Below are 25047 nucleotides of genomic sequence, written 5' to 3'. Positions count from 1 at the left end.
ACGTCGCTAGGATATCCTACTTGAGCGAAAGGGGGACGAGCGACGAAGGACCTCGTTAGCGGCCGAGGGTTCCTACGGTCCGCTGAGCAAGTATCCTACCGCGCCTTTATCATCCAGGGACTACAGACCTCGTTATCATCATTTTAAACTTGTTTAGGGGGCCGGAGTCTTGCTGTGGAATGTCTTTGAGGCCGGAGTCCTGCTGTGGAACGTCTTCGGGGCCGAAGTCCCGCTGTGGAATGTCTTTGGGGTCCAAGTCCCGTTGTGGAATGTCTTTGAGGCTGAAGTCCTGGTGTGGAATGTCTTCGAGGCCGAAGTCCAGCTGTGGAATGTCTTTGGGGCCGAAGTCCTGCTGTGGAATATCTTTGGGGCTGAAGTCCCGCTGTGGAATGTCTTCGGGGGGCCGAAGTCCCGCTGTAGAACTTCTTCGGGGCCGAAGTCCTGCTGTGGAACGTCTTTGGGGCTGAAGTTCCGCTGTGGAATGTCTTTGGGGCCGAAGTCCTGCTGTGGAATGTCTTCAGGACCGAAGTCCCGCTGTAGAGCTTCTTCGGGGCCGAAGTCCTACTGTGGAACGTCTTTGGGGCCGAAGTCCTGCTGTGGAACTTTTTCGGGGTCGAAGTCCTGCTGTGGAACGTCTTTAGGGCCGAAGTCCTACTGTGGAACGTCTTTGGGGCCGAAGTCCTGCTGTGGAACTATTTCGGGGTCGAAGTCCTGCTGTGGAACGTCTTTAGGGCCGAAGTCCTGATGTGGAATGTCTTCAGGGCCGAATTCCTACTGTGGAATGTTTTCGGGGCTGAGGTCCTGCTGTGGAATGTCTTTGGGGCCGAAGTCCTGCTGTGGAATATCTTCAGGGCCGAAGTCCTGCTGTGGAACGTCTTCGAGGGACCGAAGTCCCGCTGTAGAACTTCTTTGGGGCCGAAGTCCAGCTGTGGAACGTCTTTGGGGCCGAAGTTCCGCTGTGGAATGTCTTTGGGGCCGAAGTCCTGCTGTGGAATGTCTTCAGGACCGAAGTCCCACTGTGGAGCTTCTTCAGGGCCGAAGTCCTACTGTGGAACGTCTTTGGGGCCGAAGTCCTGCTGTGGAACTTTTTCGGGGTCGAAGTCCTGCTGTGGAACGTCTTTAGGCCGAAGTCCTGATGTGGAATGTCTTCAGGGTCGAATTCCTACTGTGGAATGTTTTCGGGGCTGAGGTCCTGCTGTGGAATGTCTTAGGGGCCGAAGTCCTGCTGTGGAATGTCTTCAGGGCCGAAGTCCTGCTGTGGAACGTCTTTGAGGTCGAAGTCCTGATGTGGAATGTTTTTGGGACCGAAATCGTGCAGTGGAGCATCTTCAGGGCCAGAGTCCCGCTGTGGTGCATCTTTGGGGCTGAAGTCCTGATGTGGAACGTTTTCTGGGCCGGAGTCCTGCTGTGGAATGTCTACGGGGCCGAAGTCCTGCTGTGGAACGTTTTGGGGCCGGAGTCCTGCTGTGGAACGTCTTTGGGGCCGAAGTCCTGATGTGGAATGTCTTTGGGGCCGAAGTCCTGCTGTGGAATGTCTTCGGGGCCGAAGTTCTGCGGTGGAACGTCTTCAGGGTCAGAGTCCTGCTGTGAAATGTCTTCAGGGCCGTGGTCTTGCCTTGGAACGTCTTTGGAGCCGAAGTCCTGCTGTTTAATGCCTTTGGAGCCGAAATCCTGCAATGGAACGTCTTTGGGGCCGAAGTCCTGCAGTGGAACGTGCGACCTGATGTCCTTTAGTTGCCCAGGTCCAAGTGAGACGAGAAAAATGGGAGAAGGAAGGAAGGGAGGGAATAAGGAAGAATGGTTAGGCTCACTTACGTAGGAAGCCATAGAACTGCTACTTAAAGGGAGATAAGTTGAGTCAGGTGAAACAGGAAGGGTTATTGTACCTACTCCTTTTATTTCTCTTCTCATTCTCTCCGGAATAGAGCTTTGAAATTCGGACTACAATAGAGACACGACGGGACAAAGAACGTTCCAAAGCAACTCTTAATCTCTGCAGCGGCCTCTACGCAAAAAAGAGGCCATATTGGAAAAATAGCCGCCATTTTGGAATTTAAAGCCCAGAAGATTTTTCTACTAGTGTGGCCAGTTGGAGTTTTCATATATTTTCTCTATTACTATTCTCATATGGATGCCTGCGTTTACAAACACCTAATAATAATATTTACAATTTGCTGTAGAATGCAATATGACACTTCACGAATATAGAAAACAGTTTTATTTTGCTAGAGAAATAACTGTATGACCATGAATATGCAGCGAGGAGGAATTGCGAGGAAATGATAAACAAGGTGAAGAGGTTTCGACGGTGCCCTTGGTGCGTAAAACAATTTCGGACGAATATTTAAGGGAAATCACTCGGTTTCCTGCTTTTGGTTACGCTGGCGCATGCGCGGCGTTCACTCGCGTTTCTTGCATAAGCGGCTAAATTATTAGCATTGCTGAATGAATGTGGCAGTTGTGAAGGCTACTAATATCATCGCTGCTGCTGCTGTTGCTGCTAATAATAATAATAATATTAATAATAATAATAATAATAATAATAATAATAATAATAAAGTTGCGAAGGCTATTAATAATAATAATAATAATAATAATAATAATAATAATAAAGTTGCGAAGGCTGTTATATCGTTCATATAATAATAATAATAGTAATAATAATAATAATAATAGTGTTGCAAAGGCTATTAATATCATCGCTATTATTACGACTACTTCTATAATAATAATAATAATAATAATAATAATAATAATAATAATAATAATAATAATAGTAATAGTGTTGCGAAGGCTATGGTATCATTGCTATTATTACGACTACGTCTCTATAATAATATAATAATAATAATAATAATGATAATAATAATAATAATAACAGTGTTGCGAAGGCTATTAATATCATTGCTATTATGACGACTACTTCTATAATAATAATAATAATGATAATAATAATAATAATGAACTGAATAGTGATTATGTCGCGCACGATGTAGTATGAAGGAATAGCCCAGTCTTTTGACCTTGGAAGAGGCGGCACCCAGCCAGGGTCATGAGCGGAAATTTGGCACGCTCGCTGAATTTGAGCATTTGTGCCCAGTAGCCCCTATAGACATTAGCCCTGACTGGGCAGGAAATGTGGCTAACTTGGGTAAAGGCTGCTACCCAACACGAAAAAAAAAGATATATATATACATATTGCACACACACATATATATATATATACATATATATATATATATATATATATATATATATATATATATATATAAATTTACATATATATATTCATATATGTATACATATACAAACATATAGGCTATGTATGTATATATACATATATGTGTATATATATATGTATGTATATATATATATATATACATATATATATATATATATATATATATATATATATATATATATATATATATATATATATATATATATGGTAATTTATTGTCCTCTAAACGTGGCGTCCAGGTAGCTATTAACCACCTTTTACAATCAGGGAAACCACGGGCGAGTATTTACGCAAAGCCGTGAATAGAAGTGTAACGAAACCTACTACCAGCGTGAAGTTAGGCGTCGCGATCGCCCGTGCAGTCCTTTTTATTTTTTCTTCTCATTTTTCCGAAGCCGTCGCGATTTTTTGTCACAATCTCTGACCTTCGGGAGAACAAAGTTATGCACTCACAGATAACGCGTTTTGCCGAAAAGTGGAAAAAAGAAACATAACAGGCAATGAGAATAATTCTCCCGCCACAAACTGCTCTTCCTGTTGGTAATTTCTTCTTGAATCTAATTTATAGTGTGGGATAAGTTCGTTGGCCGTGAATAAAACCAACGCCAAAATAAGACCTCTCTCTCTCTCTCTCTCTCTCTCTCTCTCTCTCTCAAATTTACGATAACGCTACTAAGTTTTATGTGATTGTGACAGAGTTAGTACTAAGGTCAGACAATAGTCACTGAGCAACCACTTTCTAATGGGGTGGGTCTAATAGGTGAAGTCACAGTTTTTTCTTTTTTAAGTAATATTAAGACAGTTAGTTCACTGGCATGTCAATTCGTATGGCCCAATGGGCGTAAATATCTATATACTCACAGAAATTATGCTGTGTTCTGAAATACTGTTTAGTACTAACTAGGCCAATTTTTGTGTTCAGCATCTCAATTCACTCCAGACAACATTTTATGTTTTCTGACGATTAGGTTCAAAAGAAATCCGTTTAAAATGAATTCAGAAACAAATGTATCAGATGGAAAATTCAAGGCATACTTAGAAGCCTTGACCTTTGCAGATCAAGTGAATTTACCGTGGAGAGTTGCACAATCGCAAAAAAAAAAATGTCTTGCATGTTTCAGTTCAAACGAGTTACTGTTAGAATGAAAAGGATAGGAGCCATGAAATAATAGATTAAAAAAATATTCAACTTACAAACACCAAACTAAAGAAGAACAGTGAGACTAATCTTAGTCTTCTTCTGAGCTTAATCCCTAGTCGAGGTTGCTATTTATAATGACCCTTCTCCAGCTGTTTCTACATAGAAAGGCTCATTTAACAATTACTTTTGACAGACGTTTCCTGACTCCAAACTCCCTATTTATCCGGACTTGGGACCAGCCCAGAGTTGGGCTGGCTTGGCCAAGTGGCCGCTAAGTATGACGTCAACCTTGACACTGACCTAACACTGGTCTCAGTAGGCAGAAAAGCCTCGAGAATACCAGGCATATATGCTAGATGACCTGAACGGCATTCCGGAGTCAAAAAATTATATATGAACAGGGTATAATTGAATGAAGAATCAGACATTGTCCTGCTAATCCGCCTAGCAATTATTGGTTTCTAGTAGGCCTATCCAACACAACTTGAATAAGAGAACCATTGAAAAAGATTGGCAATTAGACTTAAGTCTGCCATCGAGTAAGGGAATCTATCCACAAACCTGAAACAAGGGGATGTTGGTTGTCATCAGCCAATCTGTAAACAAGGTAACAAGAAGAATTACATTGGAAGATGAAGTTTTTTCAGCAGAACGACTATAGTACTAGTTCCAAAAAAAAAGTTCTCTCTCTCTCTCTCTCTCTCTCTCTCTCTCTCTCTCTCTCTCTCTCTCTCTCTCTCTCTCTCTCTTATTGCAACACCATAGGCATCCTTTTGGATGTTTTATCTTGCCTTTGCCAAGAGTTGACAAAACTTTCCAAGTAAATCCATTTCCACAAGCAAAGAAAAAACGAAGAAAAGGCTTCCTAAACACATTCAAGACAGGGGTACCAACCAGTCTGCCACCATCTCAAAGCTGGGGTACCAACCTAACACTTTGTGAAAAGAAAACGAAGAGAAATTTCCATGAAACTGCGTGTACATCTAAAAGGTTGGGCGATTTCATTATTCTTTGCTGATATTTATTGACAAATCTATGCGCCATGCGCTTACAAAGGAAAGGATTAGTTTGTCTTAACTAGGACAATAATAATGAACATATATACAGCAAAAGCTGTTCAGTTTCTGGGATGGACAGCCCAGCTACCCTTATTATGCTTTCCAGCACTGGTAGGGAGAGAGAGAGAGAGAGAGAAAGTGGTGTCAGACCGGTGCATTGGTAGGAGACATTTCTAATACGAATATAAAAAATAATGTCGACCTTATAGACAAACTGAATAGTCTGAATTTGAAATTTGATTTTACTATGGTTAGTTTTGATGTTGTCTCTTTTTTTTACAAAAGTGCCGGTTGATGATTTACTGGAATTTTTAGAGGAAGAATTAGTAAGTTATGACATTCCCTTAACTGTAGCAAACCTCACAAAACTTATAAGGTTATGTATCAAAGATAGTAAATTTTGTTTCAATGGGGAATTTTTTGTACAAAAGTTTGGTATGGCTATGGGTAATCCCTTATCTCCTGTCCTTAGCAATATTTACATGGAATTTTTTGAGACAAAATTCTTACCAAGAATTTTGCCCCGAAAAGTTATATGGTTTAGGTATGTAGATGACATTTTTTGTATCTGGTCAGTTCACGAAAATCTCCAGGAATTTCTCGTTAAGCTAAATAATTTAGTCCCTTCTATAAAATTTACTGTAGAGGAAGAAAGAAATTGTAATTTGAATTTTCTTGATGTAACTGTCCATAGACATGATAGAAATTTCACCTTTTCAGTCTTTCGAAAATCAACTAACATTGCCTCTTTTGTTCATTATTATTCCAATCACCATCAGAATGTTAAATTCTCTGTTTTTCTGGAATGTTCTTAAGGGCTTTACGTGTTTGTAGCCCGCAGTTCATTGATGCTGGGATCAAAACTATTTATGATATTGCTTTGAAACTTAAATACCCAAGGACCTTTGTAGATGTAGCATGGAAAAGAGCCAGGAAAACATTTTATTTAACTAATAACAAACTTGAATTCAGTAAGCATAATATTCTCAAATTACCGTATGATGAAAGGTTTTTACAAATTCCTAAAATTTTAAAGCTTTTCAACATAAATGTTGTTTTCAGTCATTTTAATGTTAAGTGTTTAGTGATAAAAATTCTCCTAAAGATGTTTCTGGCTGCATCTATGAAATTCCTTGTAAAAATGTGATAAAATATATTATGGACAAACTGGAAAACCACTTTCACAAAGAATCAAACAACACCAATATTCTGTGAGAACTGGCCAAATATCGGATGCATTATTCGTACATATGAGAGATTTTGATCATCCTATTAACTGGAGTAAAGCAAGACCTTTAGTCCCGTGCAATGACACGGTTAAAAGGAATATCATCGAATCTTGTTTTATTAAGTCAAATAATGAAAGTGTTCTAAATTTAAGTCTTGGTTTATTTAAACTTGATGCTTTAATAATTAAAAAAGTTGTTGATAAATACAAGCAAAATTAATAAACATGTTTCTGCAATTTGAATGTGTAAGAAGTCGCTTGCCTTATGGTTAAGTATATATTTGGATTAGTTTTTGACCGCGTGATCCCGGATTTACCGTGGATTAACCTTTTCTGTTTAACCCCTGGCAATTAACCATCTGGTATTCAAGGTTATACATGTTTTTGGATTTTGTAAGCCTAAACTTTAGTATTTCTTTTTGTGTGGTCTTAGGTTCAGTTTGTGATAGCTCGATCCGGGATTATCCTGGATTAACTTTCTGTTTATTACCCTTTGACAACTGACCATCTTGTATTCTTGTTCTTTTTGTTTACTTTGTAAAGACTTCTTCATATTTTTGTCTCATTCGTATTTGATGATGCGTCAGTAAACGTGAAAGCGCTTGGTACTACTGAACTTCTGCCTGTCTTTTTCCTGTAGGATTCGCTTTATATATATATATATATATATATATATATATATATATATATATATATATATATATATATATATATATATATATATATATATATATATATATATATATATATATATATATTTATATATATATACTATATATTTATTTATATATATATATATATATATATATATATATATATATATATATACTTATATTATGTATATATATATAATATATATATATATATATGGGCCTTTAAATAAGCAGATCTCACTGGGGGCATCCTCGCCAACAGAGCTTCGTTGAATGGGGTTTATTTTTGCCAGGGGTGGACCCTTCCCCCATTCTCAGCTCCATCGGCTAGCCAAGAGAGATGGAATCTTCAGTAGAAAACAGATTTCTTGACAGTCCAAAATGCAGCCATTTCTCTGCTCACTGTTGGAAACGTCTGGTTCCTTGATGACATCCGCAATCCAGTCAGTCCTCTGCTACAGACAGGAAACTTTCGATCTCCAAATGCCACGACGGTGAAATACAGCGACTCCTTCGATGTCTTGGTGCCCCCTGCCGTACTGGGATCAAATATTTTGCATATATAAAAGGCATTGAACTTACGGGTTTTTACGCCGCGCCAGAGGTTGCCACTAGAGTATATGCAAGAATTTGATCCAGTATGCACTTTATGCCATATTTTGCATATATAAAAGGCATTAAACTTACGGGTTCTTACGCCGCGCCAGAGGTTGCCACTGGAGTATATGCAAAAATGGAATCCAATATGTAAATTCAAATAAAACATATTTTGCATATATATGGAGGAAAACGGGTTTTGCGATATTCCAATATCAATGCAAAATAATGGGTCCACTATTTTGCATATATAAAAGGATTAAACTTACGTTATTTTTACGCCGCGCCAGAGGTTGCCATATTAGAGTATATGCAAAAATGGGATCCAATATGCACTGCATAACCCATATTTTGCATATATAAAAGGCATTAAACTTACGGGTTTTACGCCGCGCCAGAGGTTGCCACTAGAGTAATATGCAAAAATGGGATCCAATATGCAATGCATCAGTACAGTTCACATATGAAGTGGGCATGATCTATAACGTCGGGGTTCTTACGCCGCGCCAGTGGTTGCCTTCCTTAGCATAACCAGTGGGCATTGATACCCCATCCAGAGGGTATCATGTGGCAGTCGCTGTAATCTCTTCTTCGCCTAGGGATTCTTCCACAGCTGTGTCCAGGAATGATTTCCATCAAGCTTTCTCAGCATCAAAGTCCTGTCTTCTTTCTTCCACTAGCAAACCAGCCGTCTTCCTAAAATTGCGGAGTCCTCAAGTGACAGAGTTGATCTTGTAGAGATTTTTGACCATTTTAGCGTCTTCCTCCAGTCTTCGGAGTCTGGCTGCAGACTCCATCCTCATTGTCTTATGTACGTCTTCTGTACTTAGAGGCTTCTTGATTGCTGGAGTTTTAGCCAGGGCTTTTGCGCGTCTCTTGGTAGCAGCTGAAGGTTGCGTCTGTGCCCTGATTTGACGAAGCTCTTCCTCGATGCTGTCTATCTGTCGGTAGAGGGCTTTGCAGTTGACCTGAGGTTTCCTCAGACATCGAGTTTTACCCAGAGACTTTTTCTTTTCATCTTTCTTTCCTGAGGCAGACTGTTCTTCCTTCACTGTGCCATTCGTCTTTTCTTCTTTGAGCATTTTCACTTGACTTTCCAAGGATCTGATCTTCTGATCCTTTGCGAAGTTGTCTTCCTGGAGTCTTTCAATTTCTACTGTTGCCTCCAGCTTTTCAAACTCCATCGTGTCTAGGTCCTCTTTCATCTCAGCCAGTTCCATTCCAGCTGGATTTTTCTCCTTGTCATTTCATTCAAATTTCTATTTTTCTTCTCTGCTTCAGCACTTTTCTTTTCGTTCAACAGACCAATGACCAAATTTTGCTTCTGGGAGCATTCATTCTCCAGTCGGAGAATCTCCCTATCCTTCTGGAAGTTCTGTTCTTCCAGTTTTCCTACCTCCTTCTGTGCCTCTACCATTTCCTTCTTACATTGTTCGAGCTGTTTCAAATTTTCGTCAGCTCTCTGAGAAACATTGTTGAGAATTTCTAATTTTTCTATTAAACCGTTTATCCTTACGTCTTTGTCTTCATTTTCCTTCTGCAGATTTTCAAAGTGATTCTGCTTCATTTTGTTATCTTGACGGAGTCTTTCAAGTTCTCGTTCAGCTTGTGTAGTTGGATGTATGGTCTTTCTGTTTCTATCACTTTCAATTTCCTTCAAATTTGTGATATAACGTTTCCTTTTCCATCTCGAGAACTACTGCCGTGACTTTTCCAAAATAATTATCTTGGAGTCTTTATCTTCGTTTTCCTTTGTGAGCCTCTCCGTATCTTTCTCCTTGAGGGCTATTTCTTTTCGAAGACTTTCCATTTCAGCTGGCAATGAGCAGATTTGTTTCTCCTTTTCTTGAACAAAGTCGTTCCAGGTCTCTTATGTTTCGTTCCATTGCAGTCTTCCTTCAGCCAGCCTCTCTACTTCCTCTTTCAGTTCTTCTATGATTCGAGCCTTAGCTATGTTCTCTTCCTCAAGCCTCAAGATGTTTCCATTTTTCTTAATTGCGTCGTCTGACTTTTGGTTGATTAATCGTGGCATTTCTTTCCATTCTGAATCATCGACTTCTTCATAGTCTGGACTGTCGTCTTCACAATCTGAATGATCGTCGTATTCGCAATCCGAATCATCATCTTCTATACAATCTGAGTCGTCGTCTTCTAAACAATCGGAGTCGTCGTCTACCATAGCTTGGTCCTTGTCAGTTCGAGAATCCTCCGGACGCCCAGAGTCGTCCAGAGCCATGAAATAGGTAAAGAATTGAAGAATGTCCATGCACATTTCACGAAGTATAAATACTTCGATGAATAGCATAACAAGACTGATATAAAACGTAATCCCGCGGGGAATTTAACCCCGGAGCCAAAGCACTGTTTGAGCACAGAAAGTAAGCAAGCTTAGGAACAACATCTTTTGTCAAGTACAGATTAAAACTCTTCGCTCTATCCCTAGATTTCAAAACCGACAGGTGGCGGTGTCAGGATTCCGGAGGAATTTTTTGTCTCCGAGGAAGCATATTTACATGTATATACATACATATATATATATATATATATATATATATATATATATATATATATATATATATATATATATATATATATATATATATATATATATATATATATATATGTATGTATGTATGTATATATATACATATAATTAGAGAGGGAAGAAGAATTATTCAAAATATATGACCACTCACTGAACAAAACAGCTTCTCCAGGGAATCCCCAAGAATCCCTGAAGGTGGAAGTAGCAGCTTCCTCGGAGACACAAAATTCCTCCGGAATCCTGACACCGCCACCTGTCGGTTTTGAAATCTAGGGATAGAGCGAAGAGTTTTAATCTGTACTTGACAAAAGATGTTGTTCCTAAGCTTGCTTACTTTCGTGCTCAAACAGTGCTTTGGCTCCGGGGTTAGATTCCCCCGCGGGATTACGTTTTATATCAGTCTTGTTATGCTATTCATCGAAGTATTTATACTTCGTGAAATGTGCATGGACATTCTTCAATTCTTTACCTATTTCATGGCTCTGACGACTCTGGGCGTCCGGAGGATTCTCGAACTGACAAGGATAAGCTATGGTAGACGACGACTTCGATTGTTTAGAAGACGACGACTCAGATTGTATAGAAGATGATGATTCGGATTGCGAATACGACGATCATTCAGATTGTGAAGACGACAGTCCAGACTATGAAGAAGTCGATGATTCAGAATGGAAAGAAATGCCACGATTAATCAACCAAAAGTCAGACGACGCAATTAAGAAAAATGGAAACATCTTGAGGCTTGAGGAAGAGAACATAGCTAAGGCTCGAATCATAGAAGAACTGAAAGAGGAAGTAGAGAGGCTGGCTGAAGGAAGACTGCACATGGAACGAAACATAAGAGACCTGGAACGACTTCTTCAAGAAAAGGAGAAACAAATCTGCTCATTGCCAGCTGAAATGGAAAGTCTTCGAAAAGAAATAGCCCTCAAGGAGAAAGATACGGAGAGGCTCACAAAGGAAAACGAAGATAAAGACTCCAAGATAATTATTTTGGAAAGTACGGCAGTAGTTCTCGAGATGGAAAAGGAGACGTTATATCACAATTTGAAGGAAATGGAAAGTGATAGAAACAGAACCCACATCCAACTACACAAGCTGAACGAGAACTTGGAAAGACTCCGTCAAGATAACAAAATGAAGCAGAATCACTTTGAAAATCTGCAGAAGGAAAATGAAGACAAAGACGTAAGGATAAACGGTTTAATAGAAAAATTAGAAATTCTCAACAATGTTTCTCAGAGAGCTGACGAAAATTTGAAACAGCTCGAACAATGTAAGAAGGAAATGGTAGAGGCACAGAAGGAGGTAGGAAAACTGGAAGAACAGAACTTCCAGAAGGATAGGGAGATTCTCCGACTGGAGAATGAATGCTCCCAGAAGCAAAATTTGGTCATTGGTCTGTTGAACGAAAAGAAAAGTGCTGAAGCAGAGAAGAAAAATAGAAATTTGAATGAAATGACAAGGAGAAAAATCCAGCTGGAATTCGAACTGGCTGAGATGAAAGAGGACCTAGACACGATGGAGTTTGAAAAGCTGGAGGCAACAGTAGAAATTGAAAGACTCCAGGAAGACAACTTCGCAAAGGATCAGAAGATCAGATCCTTGGAAAGTCAAGTGAAAATGCTCAAAGAAGAAAAGACGAATGGCACAGTGAAGGAAGAACAGTCTGCCTCAGGAAAGAAAGATGAAAAGAAAAAGTCTCTGGGTAAAACTCGATGTCTGAGGAAACCTCAGGTCAACTGCAAAGCCCTCTACCGACAGATAGACAGCATCGAGGAAGAGCTTCGTCAAATCAGGGCACAGACGCAACCTTCAGCTGCTACCAAGAGACGCGCAAAAGCCCTGGCTAAAACTCCAGCAATCAAGAAGCCTCTAAGTACAGAAGACGTACATAAGACAATGAGGATGGAGTCTGCAGCCAGACTAATGAAGACTGGAGGAAGACGCTAAAATGGTCAAAAATCTCTACAAGATCAACTCTGTCACTTGAGGACTCCGCAATTTTAGGAAGACGGCTGGTTTGCTAGTGGAAGAAAGAAGACAGGACTTTGATGCTGAGAAAGCTTGATGGAAATCATTCCTGGACACAGCTGTGGAAGAATCCCTAGGCGAAGAAGAGATTACAGCGACTGCCACATGATACCCTCTGGATGGGGTATCAATGCCCACTCACATATGCTAGGAAGGCAACCACTGGCGCGGCGTAAGAACCCGTAAGTTTCATGCCCACTTCATATGTGAACTGGGCTATGCATTGCATATTGGATCCCATTTTTGCATATACTCTAGTGGCAACCTCTGGCGCGGCGTAAAAACCCGTAAGTTTAATGCCTTTTATATATGCAAAATATGGGTTATGCAGTGCATATTGATCCCATTTTTGCATATACTCCAGTGGCAAACCTCTGGCGCGGCGTAAAACCCGTAAGTTTAATGCCTTTTATATATGCAAAATATGGGTTATGCATTGCATATTGGATTCCATTTTTGCATATACTCCAGTGGCAACCTCTGGCGCGGCGTAAGAACCCGTAAGTTTAATGCCTTTTATATATGCAAAATATGGCTTATGCAGTGCATACTGGATCAAATTCTTGCATATACTCTAGTGGCAACCTCTGGCGCGGCGTAAAAACCCGTAAGTTCAATGCCTTCTATATATGCAAAATATTTGATCCCAGTACGGCAGGGGCACCAAGACATCGAAGGAGTCGCTGTATTTCACCGTCGTGGCATTTGGAGATCGAAAGTTTCCTGTCTGTAGCAGAGGACTGACTGGATTGCGGATGTCATCAAGGAACCAGACGTTTCCAACAGTGAGCAGAGAAATGGCTGCATTTTGGACTGTCAAGAAATCTGTTTTCTACTGAGGATTCCATCTCTCTTGGCTAGCCGATGGAGCTGAGAATGGGGAAGGGTCCACCCTGGCAAAAATAAACCCCATTCAACGAAGCTCTGTTGGCGAGGATGCCCTATGGGTGAGATCGCTTTTGATCGTTAAAGGCCCATATATATATATATATATATATATATATATATATATATATATATATATATATATATATATATATATATATATATATATATATACATTTATATATATTTATATATATATATATATATATATATATATATATATATATATATATATATATATATATATATATATATAAGCGAATCCCACAGGAAAAAGACAGGCAGAAGTTCAGTAGTACCAAGCGCTTTCACGTTTACTGACGCATCATCGGGGTACGAATGAGACAAAAAATATGAAGAAGTTTACAAAGTAAACAAAAAACAAGAATACCAGAAGGTCAGTTGTCAAAGGGTAATAAACAGAAAGTTAATCCAGGATAATCCCGGATCGAGCTATCACAAACTGAACCTAAGACCACACAAAAAGAAATACTAAAGTTTAGGCTTACAAAATCCAAAAACATGTATAACTATTATGCTTTGCAGTTTTTCTCTTCTTTGTATTTGTTTTGCGTTGCACCACATATGAACGACCGTGTCTGTAGACTTCACTTGATAGTAACGCAGGGGACTCGGTAAGTTAGGTTGAAATTGTCTATTAATATTTTTTACTTTCCCGGAGGGGGTAAGAATTGCCACAATGGTTTTTCATAAGTTTTATTCTAACTCTACTATATCACACGGCCAGCCACCCTGGACTTAGAAATTTCTTGATGTTAAGAGAGGAGCGAGTGACACAATCCTACCCAATTTGGTTTTCAAGTAACTCTGGCTAAAAATTGATCAGAATGAACTCTGGACCTATGTTGAATAAAACTCCGCCTCCTTGAGGACGTCTACTTTACTCTTAATGGTTCAATCTTAACTCCCACTTTTATAAGGACAAATCAGGTCAATTTTGCTGACCTTTTCGCTTCATAACCTATCCTCTAACTCCTCCTTCCTTTCCCACATCTTGGAGGTTTGCTATGGTTAGTCTTCAATTTACTTGGTCCCATGACTCATCATTTTAAACTATCAACATCGTGTCTCATCTCTCTCTCTCTCTTTCATAATCCCGATCAGTGAATCTCATACTTATTCACTGCATAACATCACTCAGTCACGTCACCTACCTGCATTGACTACAATGCAAGTAGATAACCAACTCAACTTGACTATAGTCAATTACGTCAATTTCAATAATTTCTATTAACAAGCAATAACTGCAAGAAATATTATAATGCATCATAGTGCTAACACAAACAATATTTGCATGAATTATATATCAAATTTTCAAACTAAATGCAGAAAATTATGGCAAAGTAAATATATCAAATGCCTATTACTCTCTGATTATCAATCATAAATTGTAAAAATAAAAAAATCAATCATCAAATGTTCATGTAAAAGTGCAAGTCAATGGTAAACGCTATCACTGAAAATTTGGTTGTCTAGGAAGGATTCTGTCCATCATGTCCTTGATTATGGTGCAAATTTATTCAGTATCAATTTCCTAACAATTATAAAAGAAATAAAAGCAAACAGTACCAAAAGAATGACATTTATGAATGACATAATAGGAGAAATCTCGGTCTTATATGTATGAAAGAAAGTATGAACCTCTTCTAGCTTTGTGAATGTCTCCAATTCCAGTTCTGAAAGTTGAAATTCGTTAATAACTGCAAACTGATGTACACTTTTACTGAAATTCAAACTGTATGTCGTGAAAACTGTTGGTTTGTAATACAAATTATGTAAAATGACCAGTTCACAAGCAGATGAAAATGAGTGTACGTTAATGAAAACTACTTCTGTTTTGTTTGACTTACAGTCAATCTTAGCATTCAATCTGTTTGCTGAGAACACAAAAATTTCATCATCAATGATTTGAGCCTTGAAAGTTTCTGTAAACGGTATATATTTACAATGGTTCTTACCATTCTTGTTGTTTACAAGATCATCTAGGCAATGAAGAGCACTCAATGGTTCATAGAATTTCACAATGTTACAAACATATACACCATCATTAAGCATGACACATTCCCTGAATTTATGTTCGGGAATTTCAGTCACTAGGAAAGAATCATGCTGCAAGGCAAAGTGTCGAATTGTTCCTTCTAGTACAATGGACTTATTATCTACTACCATTGGGAATGGATAGACTGACATCAATGAGTTGACGTCTGGATTGTTGAAAGGATCACTAGTATGATTTGATTGGCTATCACTTTCACTGTTATCAGGCCATAATAGTCCACTATATTTTCTACTAGTGGCTTCAAGTGATTGTTCACAACACATTTCTGAATAATGGCTTCAATTTCACTAGGGGTTATCAGAAAAAGCGACAGCAGGTTTTTACCTGCCATCATGATTGCATTGAGTAATTCCTTGTATTCCAGAAGGAAATTACTTGTTTCTATGAGCAGTTGCTCCATCATTTCTGTTTGATGGATTTTAGCAATTTCTGATGAAACATTATGGAGGGCACTATTCACAAATTCTTTCAGCACTGTGATCATTTTCTGATTTTGATTGACATTTCCTATTACTTTATTATAGACAGTACCCTGCTCAGAAGCCCAATTTTCAAGTTGTGCCACTCTTTCCTTTAGCCTTTCAACGTTACCATCGGTCGCCACTCCAAAGAGATTATGTAAAAAGCGACGCCTATAAAGGGTATGAGTGATCGCTTTACTACTTTCCTTGGCATAACACTATCGATGTCCCTCTGCAACTTGGAGAGCACGTCGTACAAATTTCTATCTTGGACACTTTGTAATCCTGCCTGTATCTGATTGCTCAGCTGGACTAACTGCTCTCTCTGATCGATAATGGAGTCCGTCTGGATCTTAACAATGGCTAGGTCCTGTATCATCTTTACCTTGCCATGCTCCTTGATGATGGCTCCCTTCCTTAGTTGTACGAGTGAGTTCACAATTTGACTCACTGCCAACCACCATACAATCCATTTGCTGAAATAATGTTATCAAGCAGTAAAAATCTTATCAACTACATTTGTTTACCATTGCACTTGCCATTACCTTCTTCTCAAATTATACCTTGGGGTCATTGAAGATTCTATTTTGTTATCTATCTTATCTTTATTGGACAAATCCTTTAACTGGGTAGACGACCAAGGTTCTGAATGAACTACTTTAATGTGGTTCCAATGTACAATGGATTCTTTCAAGGTAATTTCATGCATTAACTTGAATTTATTCAACTTCAAAACTTCTAAAACTCTATATGGACCTCGAAATTTTGGTGATACTTTAATATTAGGTCCTTCAAGAACATGATTGAGTACATAAACTTGTTGTCCTACCTTTTAACGAGGGTATGGTGGATCTGTTATTGTAATACTTACTAGATTTTTATGTAACTCCTTTAATCTAGCCCTGGTGACTTTAACGGTCTCGTACGTACGTCTTGTCTTCCAAGCAATATAGTCCTCGTAGTTGTACGTACGTCTGGGTGGTGTGGCATCATCCAAAAGTGAATTTGGCATTCTCTTTTGGTAGCCATACAATAGGAAATGAGGAGTTTCTCCTATTGATTCATTTACTGTGTTGTTTAGAGTAAATTGTATGTCTTCGAGAGTCAAGTCCCAGTCTTCAGTGCTAGGGGTTACCAATGTTTTCAGAACATCCTTTATCTTTGATTTGTTCTTTCTACTGCTCCATTTGAGCTTGGCTTATATGCTGTTATTTGACATTTCTGTATTTCATAAAAGTCACACAATTTTGTTAGAATGTCACTAGTAAATTCAGCAGCATTGTCTGAGAGCAAAACTTGAGGACATGAATGTCTGTTTAAATAATTCTATCATAATAAATTTTATTGTTAAACACTTGATGCAGCATTTTGCAGTGGAACCCAAACAATTGTGTACATAAGACTAATATCAGACTTTTTCAGATTGTGAGAGAGTCCTATGAAGGAATGAGTTAGAAAAATTTGAATTTTTTTGTATAGAGGATACAGTCAACTCAGCAAACATGCAATTGAAGTAAGTACCTGATTCTCAAATTTATTTTTTTCATTTTTTTCATTCTTGGAATCATTGAATATTTTATGAATTACTATGAATAACACTTTGGACGAAGTTATCTCCCGACTGCAACAGACAAGAAGCGAAGACCAGACTCCATATAACCTAAGACCTGTACCTGAACGACTTTCTAGACCAATTGATCCTAGTTATACTAGACCCAGACGTTCTCGTAGTCAAGGTCCCCACTTAGTTTACCGAGTGCGCCTAACCCTTCAGTGGTAACCACTAACCCAATAACTTCCATTGTACCTAGAAATCCCAACATGGCGCAAGCCGCCGTAATAACCCAAGCCACTAGATTTTGTGGAACGGTAGACCCAAGTAATGTAGATAAAAGTAGATTAGAAGAATATGGTGTAAATCGATGGATAGCAGACACAGAAAGCAGAATTTCAGCTGCTGGTATCACAGATGAGAAAGAAAATAGATGAAGCACTCTTGTATGTTAGTATGGAACATGGTGATGCACATACAGTTCTGCATTCAGTACTTTTAGGAATATTACTCTGTTTAACGAATTCAAGAAACAGTGTTACAATTTTGGCAACCAGAAGCACAGAAAGATCCATGGTATAACATAGAACTTTCCATCATCAGAAATATGAGGGTAATCACTTAGTTTTAGCCACTAGAGTAGAAGAAGCTATAGATAGAGTGACGACAGATATGAAAGCTGTAGGAATTGTTGTTGGAAGGAAGGATGAATTTGATGATGATGAAACAGATTTAGCTAGTATATCCAAGGTACTTAGATATATGTCATTAGGACCAATCTACGATGCTTTGGGTAAGGGAAGAAAGAGTAGCCTTAAAGAAGTACTGTGATAGGAAGCCAAATGATGGAATTGTACAAACCTTGATGTACATAGAAATGAAAGTAAAACAGAATTCATCAAGTAGTAGTGCAGATTTTACGGGAACCGTAGCTAGTGGAAACCCAAGAAATAATAGCAATCAGTCCAATAGAAACCAATCAGGGCAAGCTAGGTCTAGGTATCAGGGAAATAGAAATTGTTTGATAGAAATGGTGGGAACAACAATAGGAGATTTAATCAATCAAATAGAAACAATCAAGGTAGGCCGCCAAATAGAGGTAACAATGGGAATACCACTGGAACTAATGGAAATAACAGTGGAAATAACAGGACTCCTGGACAGAGGGGAGCTAGTCAAGGCCAAAATTCAGGGAATAATAGGCCACAGTTCAATAGGCAGAGACAAAGTTGTGGAAATTGTGGTTATAACAACCATACAACCCAGAATTGTAGAAGAAACAAATGGTGTTCTGAATTGCAATAAGACAGGACATTTGATCCAAAACTGTTGGTACAACAAACAGGGAAATTCTCAGGGTCTCAAAATAACCAAAGTACTCAGCCTAATAATCAGAATACCTCCCCAGTAACCCAAATCAAGGGGATTCTCAGTGACAATCACAGAGAGTGCAGCAGAAAGGTCCATCCTTACAGAAAGAAATAGTGACAGTGAATAAGGATGTGTCCTCAACAGACATTACTCTGAAGTAATGAAATAGTGTTTTCTGTAAAGAATTTTAATACGTGTCAGGAAGAGTTGCCAATCATACAAGTACACTTAGAAGGTGTACTGAGTTCCATATTGTTGGATACAGGCAGTACTGTAAGTATCATAGATAAAGGCACTTTAACAAAACATATAGGTTGTGGGCTTTCCCAAATGAGAGAATCCTATAGGACCATAAAGGGGATCGCTGGAAAGCAAATAAGGGCTATAGGCAATGTCAATTTAGAGATAGAAATTCTAAATAAGAAATATAGGGAAGAGTTTGTGGTGTTGGAAGAGAAATATTTTCCAGCTCAAGCTCTATTTTCCTTCCAGGCTATGAAAAGATGTGGAATTACACTAGATTGTAGCAATGGAAGAGTAACTATCAAGGAAATTGATAGAGGAAATGTTTGCTCTCTTGAAGAAGAGGAACAGTTTCAGATAAACTTGATCACTTTACCTGAGACAGCCTCATCTGAAGAAGTAGACATCCAACAGATAGAAATAGAATTTAATGCTAAAGGGTAGGACAGTGAGTAGAAATTCAATGATAGAAGAAATAGAAGAAGATAGACAAACTACTTTTTAAAAGCCTAGAAGCCACTCAGGAGGAATTCTCAGATAGCAGGTATGAACCTGATAACTCAAGTGCATAACATAACCTTGAATACCAGATGATTAATTGCCAGGGGTTAAACAGAAAAGGTTAATCCACGGTAAATCCGGGATCACGCGGTCAAAAACTAATCCAAATATATACTTAACCATAAGGCAAGCGACTTCTTACACATTCAAATTGCAGAAACATGTATATTAATTTTGCTTATATTTATCAACAACTTTTTTAATTATTAAAGCATCAAGTTTAAATAAACCAAGACTTAAATTTAGAACACTTTCATTATTTGACTTAATAAAACAAGATTCGATGATATTCCTTTTAACCGTGTCATTGCACGGGACTAAAGGTCTTGCTTTACTCCAGTTAATAGGATGATCAAAATCTCTCATATGTACGAATAATGCATTCGATATTTGGCCAGTTCTCACAGAATATTGGTGTTGTTTGATTCTTTGTGAAAGTGGTTTTCCAGTTTGTCCATAATATATTTTATCACATTTTTTACAAGGAATTTCATAGATGCAGCCAGAAACATCTTTAGGAGAATTTTTTATCACTAAACACTTTACATTAAAATGACTGAAAACAACATTTATGTTGAAAAGCTTTAAAATTCTAGGAATTTGTAAAAACCTTTCATCATACGGTAATTTGAGAATATTATGCTTACTGAATTCAAGTTTGTTATTAGTTAAATAAAATGTTTTCCTGGCTCTTTTCCATGCTACATCTACAAAGGTCCTTGGGTATTTAAGTTTCAAAGCAATATCATAAATAGTTTTGATCTCAGCATCAATGAACTGCGGGCTACAAACACGTAAAGCCCTTAAGAACATTCCAGAAAAAACAGAGAATTTAACATTCTGATGGTGATTGGAATAATAATGAACAAAAGAGGCAATGTTAGTTGATTTTCGAAAGACTGAAAAAGGTGAAATTTCTATCATGTCTATGGACAGTTACATCAAGAAAATTCAAATTACAATTTCTTTCTTCCTCTACAGTAAATTTTATAGAAGGGACTAAATTATTTAGCTTAACGAGAAATTCCTGGAGATTTTCGTGAACTGGCCAGATACAAAAAATGTCATCTACATACCTAAACCATATAACTTTTCGGGGCAAAATTCTTGGTAAGAATTTTGTCTAAAAAAATTCCATGTAAATATTGCTAAGGACAGGAGATAAAGGATTACCCATAGCCATACCAAACTTTTGTACAAAAAATTCCCCATTGAAACAAAATTTACTATCTTTGATACATAACCTTATAAGTTTTGTGAGGTTTGCTACAGTTAAGGGAATGTCATAACTTACTAATTCTTCCTCTAAAAATTCCAGTAAATCATCAACCGGCACTTTTGTAAATAAAGAGAAAACATCAAAACTAACCATAGTAAAATCAAATTTCAAATTCAAACTATTCAATTTGTCTATAAAGTCGACATTATTTGTTATATTCGTATTAGAAATGTTTTAACAATGGTGTAAGAGGTTTTTACAAGCCATTTAGATAAGTTATACGAAACTGAGCCTGTTAAACTAATGATTGGTCTAATAGGGTTATTGATTTTGTGCGTCTTGACTAAACCGTAGAGATATGGTAGGGAGGGGCACTGAGTGGTAAACTGTTTAATTAATTGGTCAGAGCCCTTAAAAATGGATTTAATTTGTTTGCTAAAATGAGAGTTAGCTGTCTGTGTGGGATCTGACCTCAGTTTCGTACAAGTTTCACTATCATTCAATAATGCCATTATTTTATTTACGTAGTCACTTTTATTCATTATTACCACTGCATTGGACTTATCTGCCCTTGTTACTTGCAATGTTTCTTCTTTTTTAAGGTTTTTGTAGGCCTGGAGAAATCGTACGGGAACATTTGGGGAAGAAGGCTTGGCCATAGCACCATACACAATACCTTTACAAATATTGATGTCATCAGGACACAAATCATGGCTAAATTTTTCCAAATGACAGTCAGAAACACCAAAACTTAATCCATATCCTAAAGTTTTGGTGTTTCTGACGGTAACCTAGACTATGTTAACATTTCAAAATCATTTTGTTATTTGGAAAAATTAAGTCATGATTTGTGTCCTGATGACATCAATATTTGTAAAGGTATTGTGTATGGTGCTATGGCCAAGGCCTTGTCCCCAAATGTTCCTGCAATGATTTCTCCAGGCCTACAAAAAAAAAAAGAAGAAACATTGCAAGTAACAAAGGCAGATAAGTCCAATGCAGTGGTAATAATGAATAAAAGTGACTACGTAAATAAAATAATGGCATTATTGAATGATAGTGAAACTTATACGAAACTGAGGTCAGATCCCACACAGACAGCTAACTCTCATTTTAGCAAACAAATTAAATCCATTTTAAGGGCTCTGACCATTTAATTAAACAGTTTACCACTCAGTGCCCTCCCTACCATATCTCTACGGTTTAGTCAAGACGCACAAAATCAATAACCCTATAGACCAATCATTAGTTCAACAGGCCCAGTTTCGTATAACTTATCTAAATGGCTTGTAAAAATTCTTACACCATTGCAGTGGCCACGGTCCGACTCGGAAGCAAGCGGCAGATAGCCTCGGAGAGTCATGGCCTCTGTGAGGTTGACTCATGTCATTCCTGGAGAGCTGTTGGGGAAGGGGGGTTCCCAGTGAGGAGGTAGGGGTTGGGGTGGGGGCGGTTGTTAGCAAACAGTCAGGACTGATGGGTACAAAGGAGTACAAGGTTCTGAAGCCATGCTGAGTAAATTTTTAAATAATATAATTAATACCATGAAAACACCCACATAGCGTAATATACGATAAAATAGTGAAATGATTGTCACAATATATTCATGATGTTTCAGAAAGTCCTTCACCTTACGAATTATCCAGTGTAATACTGGTGAACGCAGATTCACAAGCACACAGGTTTTATAGCGTGTGCGTGTCTCTAGAATGAATGCAAAGCATTTACTTCAGTTTATTTTGATTGCACTGTCCACCTCTGCCTTGTTGCCATAAAACCTTTGCTTTCTTTCTGCATATGAGGTGCATGATACGTCATCCTATTTTCCATATTCTTTAATCATAGTCCGTGACTTAAAATTAAATAAGCCTCTTTTTTTACTTACTACTAAAATATGAAGATATTACAACCAAAATAACAAGAAAAACATCAATTTGAATAGAAAATATAAAAAAATACTCAGTAATATCATCCCAGTCGTGCTATATTTATTATGCGAATATAATACTATTCTCCCTGCATTTTAGTACATTTTTATCTATTTATTAATTTATCATTTTATTTTTATTCTTTAATAAGTGGGATCTCTTCTTTATGTATTTTCTTTTATCTCCTCTTACTTCTTCCTAATGAACACCAAATTCTTTGACAGCTCGAATTTCAAGTCAATGGCCCCTGTGGACGTGTTCCATATGAATAGGTTTCATCTTCTGAATAATAATAATAATAATAATAATAATAATAATAATATAATAATAATAATAATAATAATAATATAATACTAATATAATATAATAATAATAATAATAATAATAATAATAATAATAATAATAATAATAATAATAATAATAATAATAATAATAAAGTTGGAAGTACTCTTGTACATTTCTTAACAATACCATAGAAGAAATATAAATACATGTCATGACATATTTGACCTAAGCGCTTACATTTACGCTCTTAAAATGTCGTAAAATAATTAATTCGGTTTAAGGGCCACCAGGCAATGCTAAATGTTAAAATGTTAAAAAAATAATTTGCATTTCTCAAGCAAACAAACACGGCTTAGTACTATAATTTCTCCACGCCCACCATGTGACTTCAGCCATCGCTTTGGTTAAAGCCAGTCTTATGCCGGCACGGGCTCTTGCTCATAAAGCAGCGTATGATTTTAGTTGAGATAGATTTTTTTGAATCTCTGGAGCAACAGCTAACGAGGGGTAAACAATTTATTCGTTGAGGAATCGTAGGGATGGTCAGCGCGTAACCAGTTTACAGCGGACAAACTAAGCTATTGTGTTTTCCAGGATTGTGTTAACCGTCGTCTTTATGTTTCTGGTGGATTATGGTGATTTATTTAATTTATTTTGAGGATAGCATCTCTGCGTTCTTTAACTGAGTGAGATTTGCCACGGAGTTGACAGATTTGTCGCTGTATTTCAGGTGGAAGATTGGGCTGTTTGAGACTTGCGGCTATTTTACTGTTGGACTATGGGGATTTCTTTCGCGGATTACAGCTTCACGTTCGTGAGTGTTGTAAAAGTTTATCATTTTATTTAGTGCCTTAAGATTGGTTTCTTCATTGGATATTGATTCTTGTGATAATCTAGATTTCTTAAAGACTGTCTCGGGTGTGGTATCCCGAATGGTTTGCATTTTATAGTTCGTGAGGTGTAGACCTAGGCTATACCAGACTATGCTTCGAGAAATCTGAGGTGCCGAAGGGACACCAGCTGATTCTGCTCTGAAATAGGGACCATAGCATTAGTAAGAAGCAGCATTTAGGAAGTTATCTAGGAATTGTGATCACAAAGATTATGCGAGCTGAAATTCGCTTTTGGTAGGCTATTCATTTCATTATAGGTTTTACGTTATACCGTAACCGCATTTCGCAAATAATTTTTGTTCGCGTGTTTTAATGCTAGCTTTGAACGTTCCAGACATTCATTTCGGTAGCAAACTAGTTGTTTTAAAGATACTTGACCCCACCTTGTATCCTACAATTATGGAAAACCACGGATTCTTGGTGGGGAAAAACACGAAACGAATGAAATACCAGGTAACATTTAACCCAAAGTAACTGAGCCTCCGAGTCCTTACCCGACTGGAGGCTGCAATCACCCAGGACCCCCTACCTAACCTATTCTGGGGTAATGTAAATTAAAATACATAATGGGGTCGCAATCTCGACCAACCTAACCTAACATAGGGTGCCGGGTTCTTACCTGGTTGGCAGCTTCACCCCCCTTGGACTCCCCACCTAACCTCAACTGTAAATTAAAATTAATGGGGTTGTAACCTAACTCTAACATACCTAACTTAACCTAACGTAGGGCGCCAGGTGCTTATTCGTTTAATGCTTGGTGTCCCGTTAAAATCATCTAATAAACTTTGCCTTAATCAGAATCAGAACTCGTAGAATTAGGCTATCATGGGGTGTCAGAATACATCCTTGTACTGCAGTCTTTTGTATTTTCCCTCACCCAGAAACCCGTTTCCCGCATTAGTCCCCACAATTGCAGGATATAAAGGGTGCCAGTGTCTTTAAGCTACTAATTTGTTACCAAAATAAACAGCAGAACTGTTCAAAACACATTAAAAAAAGAATTCAAATCAGCTGAAATAATTCACTGAACAAAGATTACATGTCTATACCAAAGGAGCCATGACTAAGAACT

General features: G+C 37.8%; 2 protein-coding genes across 2 annotated transcripts; one reads left to right on the top strand and one right to left on the bottom strand.

Annotated features, from left to right (window-relative positions):
* Window positions 1–9119: 9119 nt before the first annotated feature.
* Window positions 9120–9485, bottom strand: LOC136842978 (uncharacterized). Its single transcript, XM_067110981.1, has one exon. It carries the CDS (start codon window positions 9483–9485, stop codon window positions 9120–9122), a length of 366 nt encoding a protein of 121 aa, XP_066967082.1.
* Window positions 9486–10994: 1509 nt separating this feature from the next.
* Window positions 10995–12416, top strand: LOC136842977 (ELKS/Rab6-interacting/CAST family member 1-like). Its single transcript, XM_067110980.1, has one exon. It carries the CDS (start codon window positions 10995–10997, stop codon window positions 12414–12416), a length of 1422 nt encoding a protein of 473 aa, XP_066967081.1.
* Window positions 12417–25047: the final 12631 nt, after the last annotated feature.

This window comes from Macrobrachium rosenbergii, chromosome 10 (assembly GCF_040412425.1).
Source record: "Macrobrachium rosenbergii isolate ZJJX-2024 chromosome 10, ASM4041242v1, whole genome shotgun sequence".
NCBI lineage: Eukaryota > Metazoa > Arthropoda > Malacostraca > Decapoda > Palaemonidae > Macrobrachium > Macrobrachium rosenbergii.
Note: the sequence above shows the minus strand (reverse complement) of the source record. Positions and strands in the feature narration are given on the sequence as shown.

Coding starts and splice junctions, on each gene's coding strand:
- LOC136842977 (XM_067110980.1), top strand. CDS start 10,995: ATGGTAGACGACGACTTCGATTGTTTAGAAGACGACGACTCAGATTGT.
- LOC136842978 (XM_067110981.1), bottom strand. CDS start 9,485: ATGAAGCAGAATCACTTTGAAAATCTGCAGAAGGAAAATGAAGACAAA.